The 24,602-nt window shown below is 37.1% G+C and overlaps 1 protein-coding gene across 1 annotated transcript in view; it reads right to left on the reverse strand.

Annotated features, from left to right (window-relative positions):
* The window catches only part of CFAP47 (cilia and flagella associated protein 47), a 546,469-nt gene that overhangs the window by 179,359 nt on the left and 342,508 nt on the right, over positions 1-24,602 (reverse strand). Inside the window, exons 47-50 of the mRNA XM_053891727.1 lie at positions 17,098-17,294; positions 16,058-16,201; positions 15,277-15,450; positions 6,152-6,263 (exon numbers count right to left, since the gene is read on the reverse strand). Coding sequence (XP_053747702.1) covers positions 6,152-6,263; positions 15,277-15,450; positions 16,058-16,201; positions 17,098-17,294 — 627 coding nt within the window. The remainder of the gene's footprint in view (positions 1-6,151; positions 6,264-15,276; positions 15,451-16,057; positions 16,202-17,097; positions 17,295-24,602) is intronic.

A 24,602-nucleotide genomic window follows, 5' to 3' on the forward strand; every position in this document is an offset into this window, starting at 1 on the left:
TTCCACAGTGGCTGCACCAGTTTGCATTCCCACCGACAGCACACAAGTATTCCTTTTCTCCACATCCTCTACAAACTTGTTGTTCCTTGTGTTTTTGATTTTAGCCATTCTGACAGGTGTGAGGTGATATCTCACTGTAGTTTTGCTTTGCATTTCCCTGATAATGAATGAGGGTGAGCATCTTTTCATGTGTCTGTTGGCCATCTGGGTGTCTTCTTTGGAGAAATAGCTGTTCATGTCTTCTGCCTAGTTTTAATCGGATTATTTACTTTTTGGGTGTTGGCTATTATAAGTTCTTTATATATTTTGGATATTCATCCTTTTTAAAAATATTTTTAATGTTTATTTATTTTTGAGAGAGAGAGTATGCGCACATGAGTGAGGGAAGGGCAGAGACAGAGTGAGAGAGAGACAGTGACAGAGACAGAGAATCCCAAACTGGCTCCACAATGTTAGCACAGAGCCCAATGCAGTGCTGGATGCAGGGAAAACCAGTTTTCCCCCCAAATTTACCAGAAGATTTCATTAGTTTTAATTATACTTCTGAATAGTAAGAATCAATGTTCTTAGTGACCTGTTAAATTGTGGTTCTATATTCATAACTTCCAAAAAATAAAATCTTATAATTGAAAATAACTGAGATTTTATCAAATTAATTTAATATCTCAGTAATAACAATAAACATTCTATAACATTTCTGTTTTTTTTCTCTTAAGTTTATTCATTTATTTTGAGAGAGAGAGAGAGAGAGAGAGAGAGAGAGCGAGCCAGGGAGGGGCAGGGAGAGAGAGAGAATCCCAAGCAGGCTCTGCACTGTTAGCTCTCAGCCCAATGCGGGGCTCGAACTCATGAAACCATGAGATCATGACCTGAGCTGAAACCAAGGGCCGGACGCTTAACTGACTGAGCCACCCAGGTGCCCCTAAGAAAACTATTTTTAAAAGGAAGTATAGTTGACATATCTCACAGTTAATTATATCACCTTCCTTAGTGTTGCTTACTCTCAGAAGCACATTCGACTCTACTTTCTCCCTCATTTCTCCATATCCAATGTTCATCACATGCAGCTGTGGTGGACACTGTATTGCATCAACCACATTCCTTGACAGGAATGAAGGACGAACTTCTGTAGCTACAGGGAATGAAACTGGAGTATGAAAATCAGGCCAGTCCTCTTTGGGCATTGCCTTGACTTGAAAAAAAAAATGCCTCATCCAAGGTCAAATCTCCTTCCACATGTAGTCTACTTTTAATGACCAATCAACACAGCAGCATAAAGGCCCAGTCTCCTTCCCCTAACTTGGGACGACTCCAAAGGGCCATCCTAGCTTAAAAGGCCCCAAGTGAGTTGACTAAAAGCCTTCACTGGGCCTGTCAAGAAGCCCAACCTCTTTCTCCCCCTGGTCAATATGCCTTCTTACCTTTCCTTTCCCAAGGGTTGATCATAATATATACCCTAAGAAATGTCCTGCCAATCTCTCATCTCAGAGTTTGAATCTCTGGAAGCCAAAGATGTTATAGCATCATTTCCCATTTTTATTTCTCTGAAAAGTGCCCCTCTGTTTTTTAATCCACTATCATTGGTCTAGTCAGTCAGCCCTTAACTTTCACTTAAAATGATAAATCTGCACTTTTTGTTCCATTGCCAGAGAGGCATTCAAATTCAATTCTCCACATCACACACTTGAAAACATGACTGTAGCTCACTGTAGGCTACTGTGAAAATTCCAAATCCATCCATTTTTCAAAATTTCTACCTACCAATCAATAAGACATGATCCCCACTTTAGTGGTATACTCTCAGTGCCCAACAAAAATCTCCTCTGCAGACAGTTCTCATATACAGCACTGGTTTCCTATGACTTTTCCAGTGGGGATTGAGTCACTGCCATGGGAATTTGCCCTAAGAGCAAACTTTAGCCAATGATGGATTAGAGTAAAGGGATGATTACCACAATTTGCTTGCCCTTTGGTGTGACAATTCTCTCCCAAGGTTCCCAGGGAGCTTCCCCAGGTCTCAGCAGTAGTCTCTTATCTAGCTTACTTTTTATTGACTTTGTCCCTTCAGCATCTTACCTTTCCATTCTTTCAGAGTGCTTCCTGTAATCAACTCTCATCTAAACTACTTGCCATTAAACTCTTTTCTCAAGAAGCACAAATACTGAGAACTAATCAACTAGAATATCACTAAAGGCTCCTAAAGGATCTCTCAGACCTAACTGCCCTCTCTCGTCCCTCCCATCTGTTTTATATTTTACCTCTAGATTTTTCTTTTTAACACTCTGTTGACTCATGCCCTTCAGAAATCCTCAACGGCTCCCACTGCAATAAGAAATAAAACAAAACTCTGCCCATCAAAGTCTGCCTGTATTTCTAACTGTAGTCAGCCTGCATTTCTTACCATAAACACACACTGCAGACACACCCTTCCACTCATTATTGACATGAAGTACCTTCTCTATGTTTTCAATAAGGTTGTTTCCTCTGCTGTAATGCCCTACCCACCGTATTGGCTAATAAGTCCCAGCTTATCCTTTGAGATCCAAATCAAACCCATTATCCCCTAAAAAGATCTCTCACACCCCCACTGTTAGGGTTGATATTTCCTGCTACCATGCTCCCCAATGCCATGTTTAAACTTTTGGTATATGAGAGTGTACCTTGTACTGAGATGATTTATAGATACATATTTCCACCACCAGATACGAATTCCTAGGAGGCAGGAGCCACGATACTAATCTATGTATCCATGTCTAATACTAAAAATAATTAACAAACCTATATTCTAATCTGACCAATCAGAAAGGACATGGGATCAAAGTCCTGGGGCACCCTGATGAGTCATGTGTTAACCCTTTAATTGCCATTGGCTTGTTGGGAAGTCCTGGGGAGCCTGAGGGAGGAGTTCTGGCAGCTCTAGTGGCAAGGGTTTTACTACAGTGGAGCTCAAACAATTGAGTATTTGTCAACATATGAGGAAAAGCATCTGTTATAATATTTTAACAAACAGTGCATAATTGGTTGAATGTCCGCTTTGTTCACAACTACTAGAGTTATCAAGGCTTCCCAAATTATAGGCCTTTTGTAAATAATTGTTATATAATTAAGACCAGAACTGAAAATGAGCACAGGGTTTTTTTTTTTTTTAATTTTTTTTTAACGTTTATTTATTTTTGAGACAGAGAGAGACAGAGCATGAACGGGGGAGGGTCAGAGAGAGAGGGAGACACAGAATCTGAAACAGGCTCCAGGTTCTGAGCTGTCAGCACAGAGCCCGACACGGGGTTTGAACTCACGAACCGTGAGATCATGACCTGAGCCGAAGTCGGATGCCTAACCAATTGAGCCACCCAGGCGCCCCTGTTTTTTTTTTTTTTTTAAAGACCACTGATACATACATGCACATGGATACATTTCTTTAATCAGCACAAATAGGAATATTTTCATATATGTATGAAAATTTTATAGTCTAGTTTTTTTTTTTTTTTTTTTAATATTGCATCAGATTAACAGTTGTTCAGAAGCAATTTCCACTGTTTCAAATGCCGGAGAACTTTTCTAACAATAATATCAACAAAAATGGGCTAGCCCTTCTTTACAGGCTTTGCTTCTTCCAATCATAATGTCAACATTGATTCAACCCTAAGGGACCGCCCTGCAAAGAGCAATCATGATAGTGTCTTCCAAATATTTTTCAAAATTATGAAGCTGGCAAAATATCTTGTGTAGGCAGCAACATTTACTAATTCATCCTCACTGAACGATGTACCCTGAGTTGCCTTTAAGTTCCCCAAATTCCTTCAAACCAGCATGTTAAATGAGTCCTGATCTGTTCAGTTAAAATATGTATGGAAATTTTATGGTCTCAGAAAGGCTGCCAAGATGAACAAAAAATGACTATCCAAAGGAAAGACATATTAAATATGATTACTTAGTGATTTGGAGCTCCATTTCCATAACTTTAAGAGTCTGATTCATAGAAGAGGGGCTTTGTTCTGTTTAAGGGAGTGATAAACATTTCTAATACAACAATGCTGAGTGTGAGGTTCCTCATATGTACTTTCTCATACACTGCAGAACTCTCTGCCTTTTGTAGAACAGGAAATGAGATTTAATATGTTTATCAAAACTAATAATGGCAAATCTGAATGATTCGTTGCCCTTTACAAAGACTAGTTAACTTTCTAAAACTAAGTGAAATCCACCAGTAAGAGAGCCGTCATTTGATGATCAAAATAAGAACGGAAATTTAGATTTCTTAAAATCGATTCAAATCTTGTGAATTACATAAAAAAATGACAAAATATGATACTTTATTGTAAAGCTAGGAAGAGATTCACAATAGCCTAAAAGCTATCATACAGAGAATTATTAATTGGCTTTGTAAAGCCAAACGTGTGAAAAGTGATGGGAAGATTTCAGAAGATGATAATAACTATGACTGTGGTGACATGGGAGGTGAAGGCAACTAGAAGCAGACAGGGGGTGGGGGGCAGGTGTGTGCATGCTGACTCTTGCTTTACAGCACATCCTATGACAGTGGTATTGACTGGATCAGTATGTTTGCCATTCTGAAGTTTCCCTTCTCCTTATTAATAGCATCAGCATACTAGGTGTAGACCCTTTCCTAAAACAGTCTTTGCTGAGGGGAGCAGGGATGAGACACTAGTTCTTCCAAGGAGCACAGGTTTGCTACCAGGTATATACTTACTATACTTCTAAAGTATATCCATTTACCTATGCTATAATGATTTCCTTGGCAGGATCCAACAGCTGTGGGACATTTAAATCCCTCCCAAATAGAACAACTTATTCCCTTAATGAATTACAGTCCTGGGGCACCTAGGTGGCTCAGTCAGTTAAGCATGTGACTTCGGCTGAGATCATGATTTTGCGGTTCATGAGTCTGAACCCTGCATCAGGACTCTGTGCTGACAGCGTGGAGCCTGGAGCCTGCTTCATATTCTGTGTTTCCCTCTTTCTCTCAGCCCCTTCCCTTCCCTCTCTTTCTCTCTCTCTCTCAAAAATAAATAAACATAAAAAAAATGAATTACAGTCTTTGAGGTCTTCCCTATTACTCTTCTACCCTTCTTTTTTTTTTTTTTTTATTCTATGCTTCTCACGCACCCTCCCTTCCAAAGCTTATAGGAATACCCTTCACCAACATTCCCATGCAACCAATTCTGTTCAGGGATCATTGGGATAATTTGCATAAATGAATGCTTTATTAGAGACAAAGGGAGAAAACTTCACACACCAAAGACTTTAACCTATTTTTTCATATATCAATTAAGTGCCTATGCTTGTTTTTATAAGACCTATTCCTATAAACAGACATTCTCGTAAGATGTTGACTGGTTCATAAAGTAGTACACATATTTAAAAGTATTTATCACATTTTAATTAATTAATTAATTAATTTTTAATGTTTATTTCTTTTTGACAGAGAGAGATACAGCATGAGCGGGGGAGGGGCAGAGAGAGAGGGAGACACAGAATCCAAAGCAGGCTCCAGGCTCTGAGCTGTCAGCATAGAGCCGGATGTGGGGCTTGAACTCACAGACTGGGACATTGAGACCTGAGCCGAAGTCTGACGCTCAACCGACTGAACCACCCAGGCATCCCATATTTATTTATTTATTTATTTATTTATTTTTAAATGTTTATTTATTTATTTTGAGGGAGACAGGGCGAGAGTACATGTGAGTGGGGAAGGGGAAGAGAGAGGGAGGGAGGGAGAGAATCCCAAGCATGCTCCATGCTCAGCATGGAGTTGGATGTGGGGCTGGATCTCATGACTGTGAGATCATGACCTGAGCTGAAATCAAGAGTTGGATGCTCAACCGACTAAGCCACCCAGGTGCCCTTATCACAATTTTAAAATTAAATACCTTTAACTAAATATATCTACTTCTAGAAATTTGCCCAATAAATAAATTCAAATAAATGGCCAAGAGAGTATAGCACTAGATGTAAAATGCATGTCCCAAAGCTCTGATTATTCAGAAAGCTAATGACTGAAATGGAAAACTAAACTTCCATCTGGGTCACTTATTAGAAACGGGAAATGTAAAGTATATTTTTTCATTGTTCTCATCATATATCTGTCCTAATCTAGTGGTTAATAATGTTTTACTAATGGTTTTGTTACCTTTGAATATACCACGTTTCCAAGGCAAAACGTGTAGAATATATGGAATTGTGCTATCAGGGTCTATGGTGATGACTGGATTTCCCCACACCATTGGAAGATCTGAAGATACCTAGAAAAGAGAGCTCAAAGAATTACATAAAGTCAATATTTACATGAAATTCGTATAACTAAAGCATAGAAAAAACTGAAAATGTAAATACTTCCATTAAAACTGTTCACCTTTATTAAGTATTTTATTTTTAAGTTTATTTATTTATTTTGAGAGAGAGAGAGAGAGAGAAGGAGTGAGCTAGGGCAGAGAGAGAGGGAGGCAGAGAATCTGAAGCAGGCTCCATCCACACTGTTAGTGGGGAGCCCAATGAGGAGCTCTGAGCCAAAATCAAGAGTCAGACACTTAATCGACTGAGACACCCAGGTGCTCCAAAACTGTTCACCTTTAAATAAAAAGCAAACCAGAAAAATACTACATAAAGTAAAAGAAAAAATCTAAGGAGAGGCCTATGAAAAAGGAGAACAAAGAAAATGATTCTTAGAAAAAAAAAAAGACAATGCTTATTTTCTGTTGCTACTGATGTTACCACTGATGTTTAGACAACCTGAATATCTTTTATAGGCCATGCATAATTTTCTTATGCATTTTGATGGACAAAAGATGAACCATTTCAATGAATTTTACATCAATATTAATACAGCAAACAAAGACTAAACAGCATTCTGACCATAACTCTGTTTAATCCAACTTTCAGATCACTGAGTGGTACATCTCACTACCCCCCATTTCCTAGGCAAACACTAATCTACTTTGTGTCTATAGATTTTCCTGTTCTGAACAATTCATAGCAAGGAAATAATATGTGGTCTTTTGTGATAAGCTTTTTTCACTTAGCATGTTTTCAAGGTTCATCTATACTGTGGTAGGTATCAGTATATCATTTCCTTTCACTGACAAATGATACTAAATTGTGTGATATGCCACATTTTGTGTACCCATGCATAAGTTGATGGAAATTTAGGCTGCCTCCACTTTTGTCTATTATGAACAATGCTGTGATGAAAACATGTACAAGCTGTTAAGTGGACGCAGATGTTTTCATTTGTAATGGACATACATCTGACTAGGAGTGGAACTGCTGGAGCGTATGGTAACTCAGTGTTTAATCTTTGGAATTATGGCTTTCCAAAACTTTTCTTTTTATTTATTTATTTATTTATTTATTTATTTATTTATTATTTATTTATTTATTTTTTTAATTTTTTAATTTTTTTTCAATATATGAAATTTATTGTCAAATTGGTTTCCATACAACACCCAGTGCTCATCCCAAAAGGTGCCCTCCTCAATACCCATCACCCACCCTCCTCTCCCTCCTACCCTCCATCAACCCTCAGTTTGTTCTCAGTTTTAGAGTCTCTTATGCTTTGGCTCTCTCCCACTCTAACCTCTTTTTTTTCTTTTTCTTCCCCTCCCCCATGGGTTTCTGTTAAGTTTCTCAGGATCCACATAAGAGTGAAACCATATGGTATCTGTCTTTCTCTGTATGGCTTATTTCACTTAGCATCACACTCTCCAGTTCCATCCACGTTGCTACAAAGGGCCATATTTCATTCTTTCTCATTGCCACGTAGTATTCCATTGTGTATATAAACTACAATTTCTTGATCCATTCGTCAGTTGATGGACATTTAGGCTCTTTCCATAATTTGGCTATTGTTGAGAGTGCTGCTGTAAACATTGGGGTACAAGTGCCCCTATGCATCAACACTCCTATATCCCTTGGGTAAATTCCTAGCAGCACTATTGCTGGGTCATAGGGTAGGTCTATTTTTAATTTTCTGAGGAACCTCCACACTGTTTTCCAGAGTGGCTGCACCAGTTTGCATTCCCACAAACAGTGCAAGAGGGTTCCCGTTTCTCCACATCCTCTCCAGCATCTATAATCTCCTGATTTGTTCATTTTTTCCAAAACTTTTCTAAAATGACTGCACCCTTTTCTTTTTCACCAACAAGGCATCATGGCTCCTACTGTTCTACATCTCGCAAAGTTTTTACTATCTGCCATCCTGATTATAGCCGTCCTCATAAGTGTGAAGTGGTACCTGATTGTGATTTTGATTTGCATGTCTCTAATGGCTACTATACTGAGCATCTTTTCACGTGCTTCATTGCTCACTGGGAACTCTCTATTTAAACTCCTGGCACATTTTAAAAGAAATGTTACTTCTCATTTTGTTGTAGAGTCCAATATATGGCATATGGACATTTTCTCTCATTCTGTGGGTTGTTTTTTCATTTCTTTCAAGGTATCCTTTGACGCACATTTTAACTTGGAAGTTCAATTTGTTTATTTATATTTATTGCTTTGTCACATCTGCTTTTAGTGTCATACCTAAAAAATAATTGCCTAACCCAAATTCCTGATGACTTACTCTTATGTTTTATTCTGTTTTTATAGTTTTAGTTATTAAATTTGGGTCTACAATCCATTTGGAGTTTACTTCTGCATATGATATGAGTTAGGGGTCCAAGTTCATCCTTTTGTGTTTGACAAGATAGTTGTCTCAGTACCATTTTTTAAAAAAGGCTATTCTGTCTCAATGATTCTCTTGGCATCCTTGTTAAAGACTGATTGACCATTATTATAAGGGTTTATTTCTAGACCTTCTATTGTATTCCATTCATCTATATGTCTACCTTATGCCAGTACCAAATTTTCTTTAATATCATAGTTTTGTAGTTAGGAGTTTGCAATAAGTTTTAAAATCAGGAAGTATGAATTGTCCACTTTTCTTTTTATTTCACAAGATTGCCTTGGCTGTTCTGTGCCCCTTGCATTTCTATATAAGCTTTACGATTACCTTGTCAAATTCTGCAAAAAAAAAAGTCAGTTGCGATTCTGATAGATATTGTGTTGAATCTATGTATCAATTTGGATATCAAAGCCATCATAACAATATTAAGCCTTCTGATCCATGAGCATGGAATGTCTTTCTATGTATTTGGAATTTAATTTCCTTCAATGATATTTTGCAGTTTTCAATGGACAAGTCTTGCTCTTCTTTTGTTAAACTTGTTCCTAAGCATTTTATTTATTTATTTTTTTTGATGTAAATAATCATTTGCAATTGCATCAAAAAAAATAAAATGCTTAGGAACAAGTTTGAAAAAAATCAATCATTTGATTATTAATTTCATTTTGAATTGTTCATTGCTACAAATGATTGATTTTTGTATATTGATCTTGTATCCTACAAATATTCTGAATTCATTTATTAGGTTTGATAATATATTTCATGGATTCCTTAGAATTTTCTATTTATAAGATCATGAAATCTATAGAGATTCTCTGATTTCTTCCTTTACAATGTAAATGCCTTTTGTTTCTTGTTCTTAAACTAACTACATTGGCTAATATCTTCAGTATAATGTTAAACAGAAATGGCAAGAATAGAAATCCTTGACTTGTTCTTGACCACAGGGGAAAATCATTCATTGTTTTACTATTAAGTATGATGCTAGTTGTGGGATTTTCATGGATGCCCTTTAGTATGTCTCAAGTACCCACGGAATATTCTCCAGGATAGAGCATGCCTTGGGATATAAAAGGAGCCTCAATAAATTTAAAAGGGCTGGAATTATATCTAGTATGTTTTCTTTTGAGAACAATTGAATTAAATTTGAAATAAAAAATGGAAAGAAATTTGGGAAACCCTTAAATAGGGGTGCTTGGGTGGCTCAGTTGGGTGAGCAGCTGACTCTTGACTCATGACCATCCTGGTCATGATCCCAGGATCGTGGGGTCGAGCCCCTGTCAGGCTCTGTGCTGAGTGTGGAGCCTGCTTAGGATTCTCTCTCTCTCCCTCTGCTCATGCTCTCTTCTTCTCTCAAAAATAATAATAATAAAATAAAGTAAAATAAAAATAATTTTTAAAAAAGAGTCCTAAATAATCAATGTGCCAAAAAAGAAATCCCAATGAAATTAGAAAATATGCTGAGTCCCTAGAGTGAATGATCCCTCTTTTCTATTGTACTTTCAAGTCCAGAGTTTTAAAATAATCTCTATATTATTGCTATTATCTGTTTTTTGGAACTTTTCATTAACTCCTCAGAAAATATTTCTTTTAGCTCATTGAACATATTTACAAAGGCTTGTTTAAAGTCTTTGTCTAATAGTCCTACATGTGGGCCCGTACTGAGACAGCTTTTAGTGACTGCTTATTTTCCCGTGTAGGGGCCATACTTTCCTGTTTCTTTGTCTCATAATTTTTGCTGTGGAAAAATGTGCCTTTTAGATAAGCCAATAGAGCCAGTTTTGGAATCAGATCATTAACTCCCAATGGTTTGTTTTTGTTGCTGTTTTTTCTTGTTTGTTCTTTGCCGGTTTAGTGACTTTTCTGGACCAATCCTGTATATTCTGCATTCACTAGAGCGTGTGTTCACTTAAGTCCCGCTGAGTTAGCTTAGTGGCCAGCAATAGTTTGTCCCAGGTTTCCTTACACGCCTGCGAATGGTAAATTGTCTACCCTTTGTTGAGGAGCGTTGCATATGTATTATGGCACATTTTCAGCACTCAGGGATCTGACAACTCTGCCTCAGCCTTCACTTCCAGCTCCCATAGTGCCTCTATGTCTGTGGAGACAAAAGACCTGGCACCCTCTCAGGACTTCTCTGGTCAACTGCACAATGCTACCCATGCATGTGGCCTGCTTGTTCCCCAGTGATACTTCAGAGCTTTTAAATTCCCTAAGGGGGGCGCCTGGGTGGCGCAGTCGGTTGGGCGTCCGACTTCAGCCAGGTCACGATCTCGCAGTCCGTGGGTTCGAGCCCCGCGTCAGGCTCTGGGCTGATGGCTCAGAGCCTGGAGCCTCTTTCCGATTCTGTGTCTCCCTCTCTCTCTGCCCCTCCCCCGTTCATGCTCTGTCTCTCTCTGTCCCAAAAATAAATAAATGTTGAAAAAAAAAATTCCCTAAGGACCTCTCACTCTTCAGATCTTCCTTTCAAGTTTTTGGCCAAACTCTTGCTGGGCACAGCTGTTTTTGCAGCCTCAGGCAACTATAGTGTCACATAATAACTGCTGACTATTTTTTTGGCAAATATCCTGAAGATAGGGCCTTTCCAACAGAGCAAGATTTGAGACAAGTCAGGTAATGGCAACACTCCGCTAGTGGGGAATTGCTAAAGAGGGAGCTGCAAGGAATGGCAAATTGTGACAATGTCCTGAGGATGGGAATTATAAGGAGATCCATACTCTGTCTGCCTCTTCCTTTGTTTGCAAGGCTGCAAGTTTTCATAGCTACTATGGTTGCAAGATTGAGGAGCTGAGGAGAGGGGGATAGAAAGAGGCCAAATAAAAATACCACAAATCACTCTGCTCTTACCAAGATTACAAGTTTTTCTTGAGCAAATATTCCTCAGATTATTTTAAGTTTTTGTTCAATTTCAAGGCCTGAAAATTTTCATTCTGACAACTTGTGCCAGTGTTTTATTGTTTTTAAGGAGAAACTGATTTATGAAACTCCTTGCTCTACCATTCTGGAAGTCCCACATCTGTTGTTTTCCTTACTGTAGAACTATTTTCCACAGCATTGTACCTGTATCTCAATTATGTTCTCTGATTTTTAATTTTCTCTTTCATATTAAGGAAGTCACAACCTCCTACTGAAAACTACTCTTAGGGCAGTAAGATGAAATATAAGTTAAAAGGATTTTTTAAAAAGGCATAAAAGTGACTACTAGCAGTAATGAAAAACAGAACAAAGAAAATATATGAAAAGAATATATTGAGCTTGAGTTGTTAGCAGATTGTCAAAGTGCAGGTGTATAGCAGTTGAGAATGAGGGGCTGAGACAACACACGTCTTGAGGAAAAGTGTGAAGCTGGCATTTGTACCTAGGTGGCAGTTTGAAGCCAAGAAACTGCCAAGTGAGACGTCGTAAAGACATAAGGATACTTTGGAAGATGTAAACCTGAAGAGACATCAGAAGGTTAGAGGAATAAAAGAACCAGATAAGTAATAATCAAAATCAAGAAATGGCAGGGAAATGAGGAATACAGAATGGTATAAAATAAACAGTGAAGAGTGTTAAGAAGACAGACTGACATTGCAAAACACTACAGGAATTGTGAGGCAGATACCTCAGTAAAATAACTGATTTTCCTTGACCAGAAGTCAAGTGTGATCTCTGTGGCAGAGGTTTTAGCCCAAAAGAAGAGCTATAAATGGATTGCCATAAATTAAGAAGTTTAGCAATCATGGACAATAAAGGTGATAATAGTTGATACATAGAACACACTGAGGGTTGCTGGAGGGGAAGTGAGCAGGGGGATGGGCTGGATGGGTGATGGGCATTAAGGAGGGCAACTGTTGGGATGAGCACTGGGTGTTGCATGTAAGTGATGAATCACTGAATTCTACTCCTGAAACCAACATTACACTATATGTTAACTAACAGGAATTTAAGAGAAACTAAAAACTAAAAAAAAAAAACCTAAAAAACTAAAACTAAAAAAAACTAAAAACTAAAAAAAGCCCTAAAAACTAAAAACTAAAAAAAAAAAACCAAATTAATTTAAAAAAGGTGATAATAATTAAAGAAGAAATAGTGTAGAGACAAGTTTTCTTTTATTTTTTAAAAAAATGTAATGTTTATTATGTATTTTTGAGAGAGAGAGAGAGAGAGAGAACAGGGGAGGGACAGAAAGATAAGAAGACACAGAATCCGAAGCAGGCTCCAGACTCTGAGCTGTCAGCACAGAGCCCGATGCGGGGCTTGAACTCACAAACCACGAGATCATGATCTGAGCTGAAGTCAGATGCTTAACCAACTGAGCCACCCAGGCGTCCCTAGTTTTCTTTTATAATGGAAAAATATGAGACTATTTATAGATTAAAGAAAATAATCACACAAAGAGAAAGATATTGAAAGAGAGAAAGAGCAGGGGAAAGGAATGTGAATCAATCTTGAGTGCATAGAGGTCAAATTCATTTCATAGATGAAGGAATGAAGATGGAGAATCAGAAGCATTTCAGTGGTCCTAAAGCAAGTGTATGATTAAAGCTCAAAGTATAAAGCAAAGCTTCTCTCCCCAGCCTTTCTCCTTAGTACTACCTCAGTTGTTCCCCAACAGAATTTCTATTGAAAGGCAAGCAATAAACCAAATATTATGAATGAAATGAAAGGGCAAATTCATAGTGCTCATTATCCTGTGTTGATTAAAGACAATGGTAAATTTCAAATAAAGAAAGGTGATATTGTATCTATTGATAATATCTCTAGGAACAAATCTTTCTTAAATCTTAAATACATTTCTGTTCTTTTATAATTTTTGGAGCTTTTTAATTATAAAAATACGGGGGGAGCCTGAGTGGCTCAGTCAGTTAAGCATCCAACTCTGGATTTTGGCTCAGGTCATGATTCCACAGTTCGTGAGTTTGAGCCTTGCATCGGGTTCTGCACTGACACTGCAGAGCCTGTTTGGGATTCTCTCTCTCCCTCTCTCTCTGCCCCTCCCCCACTTGTGTTCTCTCACTCTCTCTCTCTCTCTCTCAAAATAAATAAATAAATAAAAACTTAAAAAAGACTTTAAATATAAAAATATGGAAAATCTTCCTTGAAAAGCTATTAGGTGCTCGATAGTATAATTTATGAAAGGTATAAATATGTAGATAAGAGAGACATGCCCCTTTTCTCAGTTTATAATCTGGTGGAAAATAATGAAAAGGTAATAGCAATATTATATAGTATGTATGATGGTGGAACAGGTAAAAAAATGTTGTCAAAGCACATGAAAGGCATCTATTCCCCAGTTTTATAATCCATAAAATTTAAAAGCTGTTCAAAAAAATTTTATTTTTATTTTATTTTTATTAAAAATTTTTTATGTTTATTTATTGATTTTGAGAGAGAGAGAGGGAGGGAGGGAGGACAAATGGGGGATGGGTAGAGAGAAGGAGAGGCAGAATCCCAAGCAGGCTCTGCACCCTCAGCGCAGAGGCTGATGCGGGGCTTGAACTCACAAACCGCGAAATCATGACCTGAGCCGAGACCAAGAGTCAGACGCTTAACCAACTAAGCTACCTAGGCACTCCCCAATTTTTTTTGAAAATGCCTTTTATTATCATTCTTGGAAAAGTGGCATTTAAGACTTGCCCTAAAGAATTAAGAGGAGAAAGAGAAATGGAAGATAGGGAGTTGTATACAGAGCTCCAGACAGGAGCAAAAGGAAATTCTGTTTACAAAGAGCTGAGTGCTTCTGGGGCCAAGAGTGGCAGGAGATGAAAATGAGCAGATGAGCTTTTAAAGGACAGCAAAAGCCACTTCAGGGAGTATGGATTCTATCCTGAAGGTAAGAGATGACAGGACAAGTCTCAGCAGGGGAGTGTCAAGATGACATTTTCATTCTTAATATTCACTCCATTTGCCATCGAGTAAGGAAAGAAGAAAATCAAAGCACATATTATTTTCAGGATTACAAAAAAAATCAGGAGGCAAACCCAGAGAATTTCCAGACTTCTCTAATACCCTCTGAAACTCAGGCACTCATGATGGATAGATATGTGAATCTTCTTTCAAAGATTCTCTTGGGCACACAATAATTTGTAGATAAATGTGGGAGCGGGGGGTGAAAAAATTTATTTTAGGATTGACTTAAATCAAGTGAGGACAGCCAGGTGAAAGGCTTCATATAAAATAATGTAAACAATTATGCATTTCTTCACATTCCCAATATTATTTACGCTGATAAATGATAGGATACACTTTTGAAAATTTGTGTTTACAGATTTCACATTAAAATGGGATGAGCTATCCAAAATATTTTGAAAATGCCTTTTGTTATCATATACAATTTCTTCAGATCAAAGTACACGATTCAAATAGGTAGATTTTAATATGCTTTATGATTATATACTAATACCTAAATATAAAACTTGTTTGATGTTATTTCAACTTTACAATTGAAAAGAAATTTAATAGTTGTTGGCCTAATGAGAAGTAGAATTCTAAGCATGTTCTTATGTGACACTGCTTCACCTAGTTAAGTAAAATTAAGTGGTTTTAAAATTTCATATAATTCAATATAGTCCTTTTGAAAACACTTTCAGACTTAAAGAAAAAAATCTTACCTTAAATGTTTGGATGGTCTTTGTATGATTGGGCACCATTATGGGTTTATTTGTCATTTCTCCTACTTGACAGTTTATAATGATGTGTTCCAAGGCCAGGGGTCTTTTTCCAATCCCTTTTATGTCAAAGACATACTCCATACCATCTGCTTCATTTTGCACAATAAGTCTGCCCTGTGACAAATCAGCCAAATTTCAGCACTATAGAAGTCACAGTCGGATGCCCAACAATCTCTGCTATCTGATTAACTTTGAATCTGATTAATGAAATGAGCTGTCAAGGATATGTCAGTCATTGACTTTTCCGGTTTATGTCTAAATACTTCTACTGAATGAATAAAGATGAATTTCCTGTGAAAGCTCTGTATTTCTCTGGACTTTCTCTAAATGACAGAGTTTATATAGGCCTTCTTGTACATAGCAATTCCATACGTTTTTATGTCCTTGTCAAAGGAATATGTCTTAAGAAAGTATTCTCTGAAGTACCACCTACATTAATGAATAAAAACAAAGGAACAATGATTTTATTTTGTTAAACATTTTGTGTAAAAATAATCTAGACATTAAGTATTGGCAGCCAGGGGCGTTGTGAATTTCAGAAATTTTATCCCTCAAGTTAAAACATTTATTAAGGTTTCAAGCAGAGTGAATACTGATGATCAAAATCATAGAAGATATAACTTTTCTGCAAGAAGATTTATCATAAATTAGACATGTTAATATCATACATCAATTTATAGACATTATTAATACTAGGGAAAAAAAATCAATGAGTTCATACCATAATCTCACATTCCAAAATAGGTCTGAATGTGAGAGGATACTGCACAGTTTCACCTGCTCCAACATATAAAACAGAAGGTCCATAAAACCATTCTCCTTCTATAGTAACTTGACATTTCCATTCATTCTTTGTTTTGTTATTCTAAAGCGTGAAAAAAAAAGTAGAAAAATGTCAGAGGGATGATGATGATGAAGTTGAGTTACATATTAGTTCTTGGTATTTTTAATAAAATTATATATTATATTTTAAATTACATTTCAGAAAAATTACCGCTTGAAAGTCATAGTTGTTATGAACAACTATCAACAATGTGAACATAAGGCATGAGCATGACTATGCTTTCAATGTCAAATAGGCTGATCCATGGGTTATTTAATATTTAAGGAAATATTTGTTTAACTTACTAATTATTGTTAAAATTATAAAATGGTCTTAGAATCACACATTCTTCTCCTAATTATGGGCAATCTCTCTGGCAGACTGCTCAGATCACCAAGCTTATATATCCCATCAGAACAAATTTCTGTGCTTTGAGTAGACTTTTGTTATATCTTTAATAATTAAACAAACAAAAACCAATTTCTAGTCTAGAAAATTCAACATTCCTTACAAATATATAACCTTCTTCTATGCTGTAGTATCACTTTGATAGCCAAGCTACAGTCATTGTTTTTAGTGCCCATGAACCCATCTCAATTGTGAAGATCACAACGAAATTTGAAGTAGAGAGATTGGAGGCAGATCATTACTCTGCCTGGTGGAACCAGGAATTCCTTTTGAGTAGGAATGTGATGATAAGTTAAGGAAGTTAGAGTTAATTTTTTAAGGAATGAGATCCAATGGAAGTGATTAGTGAGGGAAGTAACATGGTAACATTTATATTCAGGAATATAAATTCCTGTCATCAACGTGGAAAAACAAATGGCAGCAGATAATGCAATTAGAAATTCTACTAGTTCAAGATGAAGGTTTGGAGGACTTTAATTGAGACAGTAGCAGTGGGGATGAAAAAAAGTACAAAAAATGTTTGCACTTACCACTGGAATATTCTGGGTAAGGGCTTCAAATGCTGGTGTTTCAAATTCAAACCTGGCCTCTGGTTCTTCTGCATTTACTATACCTTCAATGCAATAGACACGCACATCATACCGCGATGTCAACAAAATTTTACAAGGGTAGCGTCCAGCACTGAGAGGAACAAATCGTAAAGGAACTAGAACGGATCCATCTGCAACTATCAAAAACATTTAAAAAATAGCTTAATCATCTTTAATCACATAAATCCCAAAATTCATTTTGGGGTAAAGCAATATGTAATACTATTGTATTTAATGATATTGTATCATCTAGAAGAAACTAGCTTATCCTGAAGTAACACTCTACTCCTAAATCTCAAGGGCATAATAAGCAAGTTTATTTATCAGTGACAGAATATATCTTGCATAGGTCACAGGAAGATCTACTCAGAGACCCATTCTGTGAAAGATTCCATGAGCTTGCAACTGTACTTGCAAGTACAGGTCAGGGGAAGAAAAGTGGCTGGATGTTTGTTCACGAGCTTTTCAGTGCTCAACTCAAAAGTAATACACATAACATTCGGGTGCCTGGGTAGCTCAGTTAAGCACCCAACCCTTGATTTCGGCTCAGATCATGATCTCACAGTTTGTGGGTTTAAGCCCTGTGTCGGGCTGTGGACTGACAATGTGAAGCCTGCTTGGGATTCTCTCTGTCTCTCTCTTTTTCTCTCTCTCATAATAAACAAACCAACAAACAAACAAACATACATTAAAAAAATAATAGACATTACAGATGACCCTTGAATAATACAGGCTTGAACTGTGCAGGTCCACTTACACACAGAATTTTTTCAATAAATACAAGAAAGTACTGTAAATGTATTTTCTCTTCCTTAGGATTTTCTTTCATCTAGCTTACTTTATTGCAAGAATACAGTATACAATACATATAACATGCAAGATGTGTGTTAATCAACTGTTATGCTATTGGTAAGGCTTCTGGCCAACAAAGGGGCCCAAGGGGGCTATTAGTAGTGAAGTTTTGGGGGACTCAAAAGTAGGGATTTTCGACTGTGCAAGGGGGAGTTGTTCCTAGCACCTGTATTGTTCCAAGGGCCAATTAATTGGTCAGAATCAAACCCATGGCTCTATCTAACTGAATGGAGACTGAGAAATAAGACAGATATGTGGAATATATGGTGAGCATTATTGTCTGCCACATTTCTTATTTATTTATTTATTTATTCATTTATTTATTATTTTAAGTTTATTTTGAGAGAGAGTGTGTGCAAGCAGGAGAGAGGGAGAGAGGGAGAGGGAGAGGGAGAGGGAGAGGGAGAGGGAGAGGGAGAGGGAGAGGGAGAGGGAGAAGGAGAGGGAGAAGGAGAGGGAGAGGGAGAGGGAGAGGGAGAAGGAGAGGGAGAGGGAGAGGGAGAGGGAGAGGGAGAGGGAGAGGGAGAAGGAGAGGGAGAGGGAGAGGGAGAGGGAGAGGGAGAGGGAGAGGGAGAGAGAGAGAGAGAGAAGGAGGGAGGGAGAGAGAAAGAACCCTAAGCAGGATCCATGCTCAGCATGGAGCCCAATGCGGCGCTTGATCCCAGGACCCTGGGATGATGACCTGAGCTGAAATAAAGAGTTGGATGCCCAACCAAGTGAGCCTCCCAGGTGTCCCTGTCTGCCACATTTCTATGACTTAGGGATACTCTGTTCCATACTAATCAAAATAATTTGTAGCTTGACCAGCAGGTTGAGATAATTTTTCCATAGTTAAAAAACCAAGGGAAGCAGAAGGAGGCATGCCCAAATAATACTTCTCACATCACCTTGTTATACCATTAACCTTAAGTCAACAGTTAACAGCAGTTTAATGGTGGGTAGGCTTCTATGCTTGTCTTTTCCTTCTAATCAACACTAGTTTTTTTCTCTGCAGCTCACCATCCTCCATGAAATGAAGATGAATAAATAAAATATACAAAAATTTATTTATAAAATAAATAGAAATCTCATGACACTAAAATAGGATGTAGTATAAGAATATAACATAAATTTCCCCACTAATGGCAAAGTATTTAAGTAATAGATAAAAAAGAAATGATAAAAAAATGATTAAAGCCTAGTTCTGTATTAGAAAGTTTTCTGAAACCAAGAAAACAAATCAAGCTTATCAACCAATGACCAGATAAGTATTATGACATCAATTAGCTATAATTTTAATTCATTCACGTTTAGCACCTCAAATGTTAAAAATGGCAAACCTGTTTTCAAATACACTGAAATTTATGCAAAGAAAATCAGTCACTCCTGTAAGAACATTAATTGCTTTAAATCATTTTAAAATCGAATTGGGGATTTGTATATGTGTGGTATACATTAGGTGTTATATACTATAAAAACATATTAATTACATGCACTGTAGCATGCTGCATGCTGTATGTTTCTATGTGTCATACATAATACATATAATGTTAGTGTTATACATTGTATACTAAAATACACTGACGATGGATCACATTTGAAATCTATATTACATCTAAGCAAAGTTCAAGATTATCAGCTGGTCTAAAGAGAAAACAAAGGCTGTCAGAATGTTGTTATTTTTATTCTATCAAATTTAATTTTAGAATAAAAATTTTCTTCTCAAAAAGGACTCCAGTCACATTTTATCATCAGTGATTCATGGACTGTTTTCATTCTGAGAGAATTATTTGAGTTGTGACAACATCATTAGAACAAACCAGGTGAGATAATCATGTGATCAAAACGTGTTGCTTTATTAACAGAAATAAAGAAACCTCATCGTTCTCTTTCACGAACAGACTGAAAGGAAAATATTTAGATTAGGTAATTTAAATAAAATTACACTGCTTAGAATAGGAAATTTAAGCAACTCAAGAGTAATTATTATTCTCACTGAAGACAGAGAATAACTGGCTATTTAACAGTAAACATGATTCAATGCACAAGTCCCAGTGTAAAGCTCCTACCAAAAGCTTTATGTTATATGCTACTCCCTTTTCCCTAAAAATATCGACTTCTTAATGATACTGAGTGTGAAAGTGAAAGCCAAGGACGTTCTTAAGTGAGCATTTTCCAACTCATGAAATGTTCATGAGTAAAGACCTTAAGGAATGCACAGTGCCAGCCTCTCTCCTTTACCAGTTGGAAAAGGAATCCATCCTAACAGTGGAATTCATGGAAATGATCACTTTTTTTAAATGTTTATTTATTTTGGGGGGGGAGGGGTAGAGAGGTGGGGATGGAGGATCCTAAGCGGGCTCTGTGGTGACAGCAGCAAGCGCAATGTGGGGCTCAAATTCACGAACCCCAAGATCATGACCTGAGCCGAAGTCAGATGCTTAACTGACTGAGCCACCCAGGCACCCATGATCACTTTATTTCTGAAGGTACAGTGATAAAACAATTGTAATTTAATTGATTCATGCCACAAACGTAAGTAGAAATATCATAAACTATCAACAGGAAGTCACTTCTGAATTAAGCCAGTATCCACATTCCCTTAAGATGTAAAATAGCAGAGGTAGAGAGGATTTGGATTTTTAAAAATTTGGAAATTTTATGGCTACATTATATCATCAAACTATCATTCTCTTTTTGGGATATGTTTTCTCAAAGTGTTTTCCAGTTCTGCATTGCAGCAGATACTGTCTATGCCCTGCCAGGTCCCCTGGGCATTTAAATCCTCCCTGTACGCAAATGGCTTTATGGAAAACTGTGACATTCTCTCCGAGGGCTTTCTCTGAACATATGAGGGTACTCAGTCTTCACATGGATCAGACCACAAATGTGTTTGTAGTCCTCAACAAATATGTAACAAATCGGTGGAAAAATAACCCAGCGTCTTTGACTTTTGGTAGGAATAACTCTAAAGTGAATTCTACACGAACTCCTAGAGATCCCCAGGGCAACTGAGCCCAAAATGTTAATAGTGGTGACTACTCATTAACAGTCCCTGAATTGGCTTCTCCTTGATGTCTCTCACTCTCTCATACTCTTACCTATGGTTTCTGAGATCACCTCTCAAACTACTTGCTCTCAAGACCTTGTTTCAGGGTCTGATGCTGGGGATCCCCAACGAAACTCACACCCTTAGACCCAGGAAAGAGAGCTTCCCATCCAGGGCCTCATGCTTTCTAGGGCCTCTGAGTCTCCTCTGGCACCATCTCTTTGGACATGCAAGGAATACGTGGGCCCAATGGTACAGGCCTACATGTAACCCAGCCCCACCCGTGTTCCTAGTTCATGGGATGCCATAATTCACAATCCAGAGTGTTTGGATCCTATTTCCAGGACCTTCACAGGACTCTTTTCTTTGACAGTTTTCTCAGTGGAACACTGCTAGAATTGAAACCTAATGTGTGGCTATCGAAGGGAGGATAGAGACCAAGATTAATTATGTGGGCTGATGCATCCACAAATTTGTACATGAGACCTCTTAAGATACATGCTGTCGAAGTTGAAGGAAGGAAGAGAACAGAGTGAGCACCTGGCCAGGGCCCAGCTATTCTGTGCTATCATATTCTAGGGCAAAACTCTGAGGTGGCCAAGAATTCTAAATTCAAACTTGGTCTTACAGGTTGGTGTAAAGTTATATTTGCCAGGGTGGAATAATAGAATATAATCTATTTAAAAATTTGTTAGTTTGACTTACCACTTAAAAACTTTAGACATATGGTACATGGGCTTCCACCTGTACTTTTGAACTGGCATCACATATGTTAGGGACAATCTGGACCTGTCCTTTCCATCCCTACTCTACTCAGATGTAGCTCACCTGGGGCCTTTCCTACACATATGATCCTAGTAACTGTGGCAGTTCCCAAGGTTCTGTAATTAAAGATAACAAAATATATCTAAATTTAACAGACTGCAGTTACTGAAGGAAATGAAGGAAATAAAGACAGAATCTCTCCAATGAAAGAATACATAATTTTATATAACATTAGCTACTAGAAGAAGTCAGTGTGATGCACAGTTTTTTAAATAATCCATAAAAATATGCTACGCTTGGATCCTAGGAAAGGTCATGGTTGGGACAATGAGTCATTACTGTTCTTTTCGTTAACAATCAGTGCAAAAACAAACTACCTTAAAACTTAGTGGTTTAAGGACACAACCATCTATTTGCTCATGCTTCAGTGGTCTGACCTCATTTGGGAAAGCTCATGTATTTTATGTGGTATTAGCTGGGCTCACTCATAATTTGGGACCTCAACTGGGAATTCTGTCCATGAGCTCTCTAACCCATGAGATGAGCCCAATGTTTCAAATAGTACATGAAAATTACTAACAGCAAAAGAGAGCCCTCATGTATGAATGGTCATTGTACATCAGTTTCTTTCACATTCCTTAACAATCCATTGGCCAAAGCAAGTCACATGGCCAAGACCAGGGTCAACAAGAGAGGAGACTACACAAAACATATGTACAGCCAGATGTGATCCACATGAGCTTTACTGAAACAATCTACCACGCCTTAACTGCAAAGGAAGATACATGTATAAAACTGGTAAGGCGAGAGTTAAAAATCCTGTTTTCTAGTTTTAGCTCCTTTCCTATATTGTGTGACCTTAGGTAAACAATTTAAAGAGGTGTTTTTTTTTAGAATTTAAGTTCTTCATCTGTTTAAATTAAGGAGTAAGATTTGATGAGTGGCTTTTAAATGTCTTATTTTTTGGCTTGGGGGCACTGTGTCTGAAAAATACCAAAGACAGAATTTCAATACGTAAATATAAAGCAAAGTAAGCTAGAGTTGATCTAGTTGAAGTAGAATGAGCAGCTAGAAGCTTCCATTCTTTTGCACAGCTCCCCTATAGACAGACAAAAGCATTTTAAAAGAACGCTAGGGCTCTATGGAATCTAATTTGATTAACTGACTTCTATTAGGTTTCTTTCTGCCTTAATGTTTCATGATTAGATGAAAGCACATCAGAAATATGGAAGAGACTAAGTGATATAGCCAAATCGTCATTATCTTCCACAGTTAATTATTTAGTATAATATTAGCAAGCATATCTTAATTCAGAAAATGAGATATCAAGAGAGTTACTATATTTATGATGTGAATTCATTTATATAAATTAATTTATAATAAATACTTATTTGTTGTGAATGAATGCACGAGTAATTATATTTTCAGAGAATTTTGTGGCCCATTTGCTAATCTCACTTCCATCTACTACTAGAAAGTTTCAGTGCAGATTCTTTTTTCTATTCTACAAACAAAAAGACCAAATCACACACTATTGGGGATTTTACCCATTTTAGTTACTTTATCATGTTCTTATTGGTGCCCGAGCATGGACCTCACAAATACTCTGGTAAATGACAGATTCATTGTATGCTAATGACTGCTCATTATTATTATTATTAATACCAGAAACATGAAGTATGTCATAGACTTCATATAAAAAAAAAGAAAAGGATTCAGCAATTACATATTTTAGAGTGTGCTTCATTTATTTTGTAAACTGTTTTCTTCAGTAGTAGTTTAGTATCATCCATTCAGGAAAAACTGTTTTCTGAAATGGCTTGCTGCTTAGATTGTCAAAGTTATTATACTATTCCATAAAGCAAAAGCAATTTTTAAAATGATAAAGACCCACACTATTTATGGACAAATTCAATTTTTGAAATACTGGTTAAAATGGATTTTGTCACTTCAAAAAAGGTTCAACCACTTTTGCTTTGCTATTACACACAAGATCTAAAATCATATAATGTTTAAGGGTGAAAAGAAAGAGAGGTATCAAAAAAGATAGAAAAAAGAAAAAAGGAAGAAAGGAAGAAGGAAGGAGGATTAAAAAAAAAAAGGAGAGACGGAAGTAGGAATCAAGGAAGGAAAAAGGTTTTCAGGGATGCTAAGAGAATGAACGGCATGTGGCCTTTTTCTCCTAACCAATTCTAAATGGCTGAGAGCACTGGACTTTTCTCCCCATGAAGTTTGTAAGTATCTGTGACCAAGAAAGACCGGTATGCAGTTCCCTGTCAGATTTCGCTGAAAGCCAATACCTGTACATGCTCACAGATGCCCTAAAGCATAGAAAGAAGCCCAGAGAGAGATCAAAGTGGTGTAATAGGTAAATGGCAAAATTTGACAATTATTTCCAGCAGAGCCACGGTAGGCTTATCAGGTAAAGGAAAACCTAATCTCATTAATTGTGTTGGTCAAGTCTAGTAGAGCTTTACTAATGTCCTGTCAGCTTGATCTTTCACTTATTCAAAGAAGTATAATAAATTCTCCTACTCTGGATTTGTTCATTTCTCCTTCCATATTTGTCAAATTTTGCTTCACATAGTTTGAGATTATGTGGTTAGGTGGAAATAAGTTTGGAGATTTTCTGCACATTGCAGGATTCTTTCTAAAATTAATATATTCATTAGCCTTAAAGTCTATTTATCCTAATATATTTAAGCCAGCTAATTTTTGATTGGTATATACCTAGTATATATACCTAGATATCTTACCAGGTAATTTTGTCAGCAGCATACAGCTCCATTTCACTTTCTAT

The sequence above is a fragment of the Panthera pardus genome, unplaced genomic scaffold (genome assembly GCF_024362965.1).
Source record: "Panthera pardus isolate Hobbes unplaced genomic scaffold, ASM2436296v1 HiC_scaffold_27, whole genome shotgun sequence".
Classification (NCBI taxonomy): domain Eukaryota; kingdom Metazoa; phylum Chordata; class Mammalia; order Carnivora; family Felidae; genus Panthera; species Panthera pardus.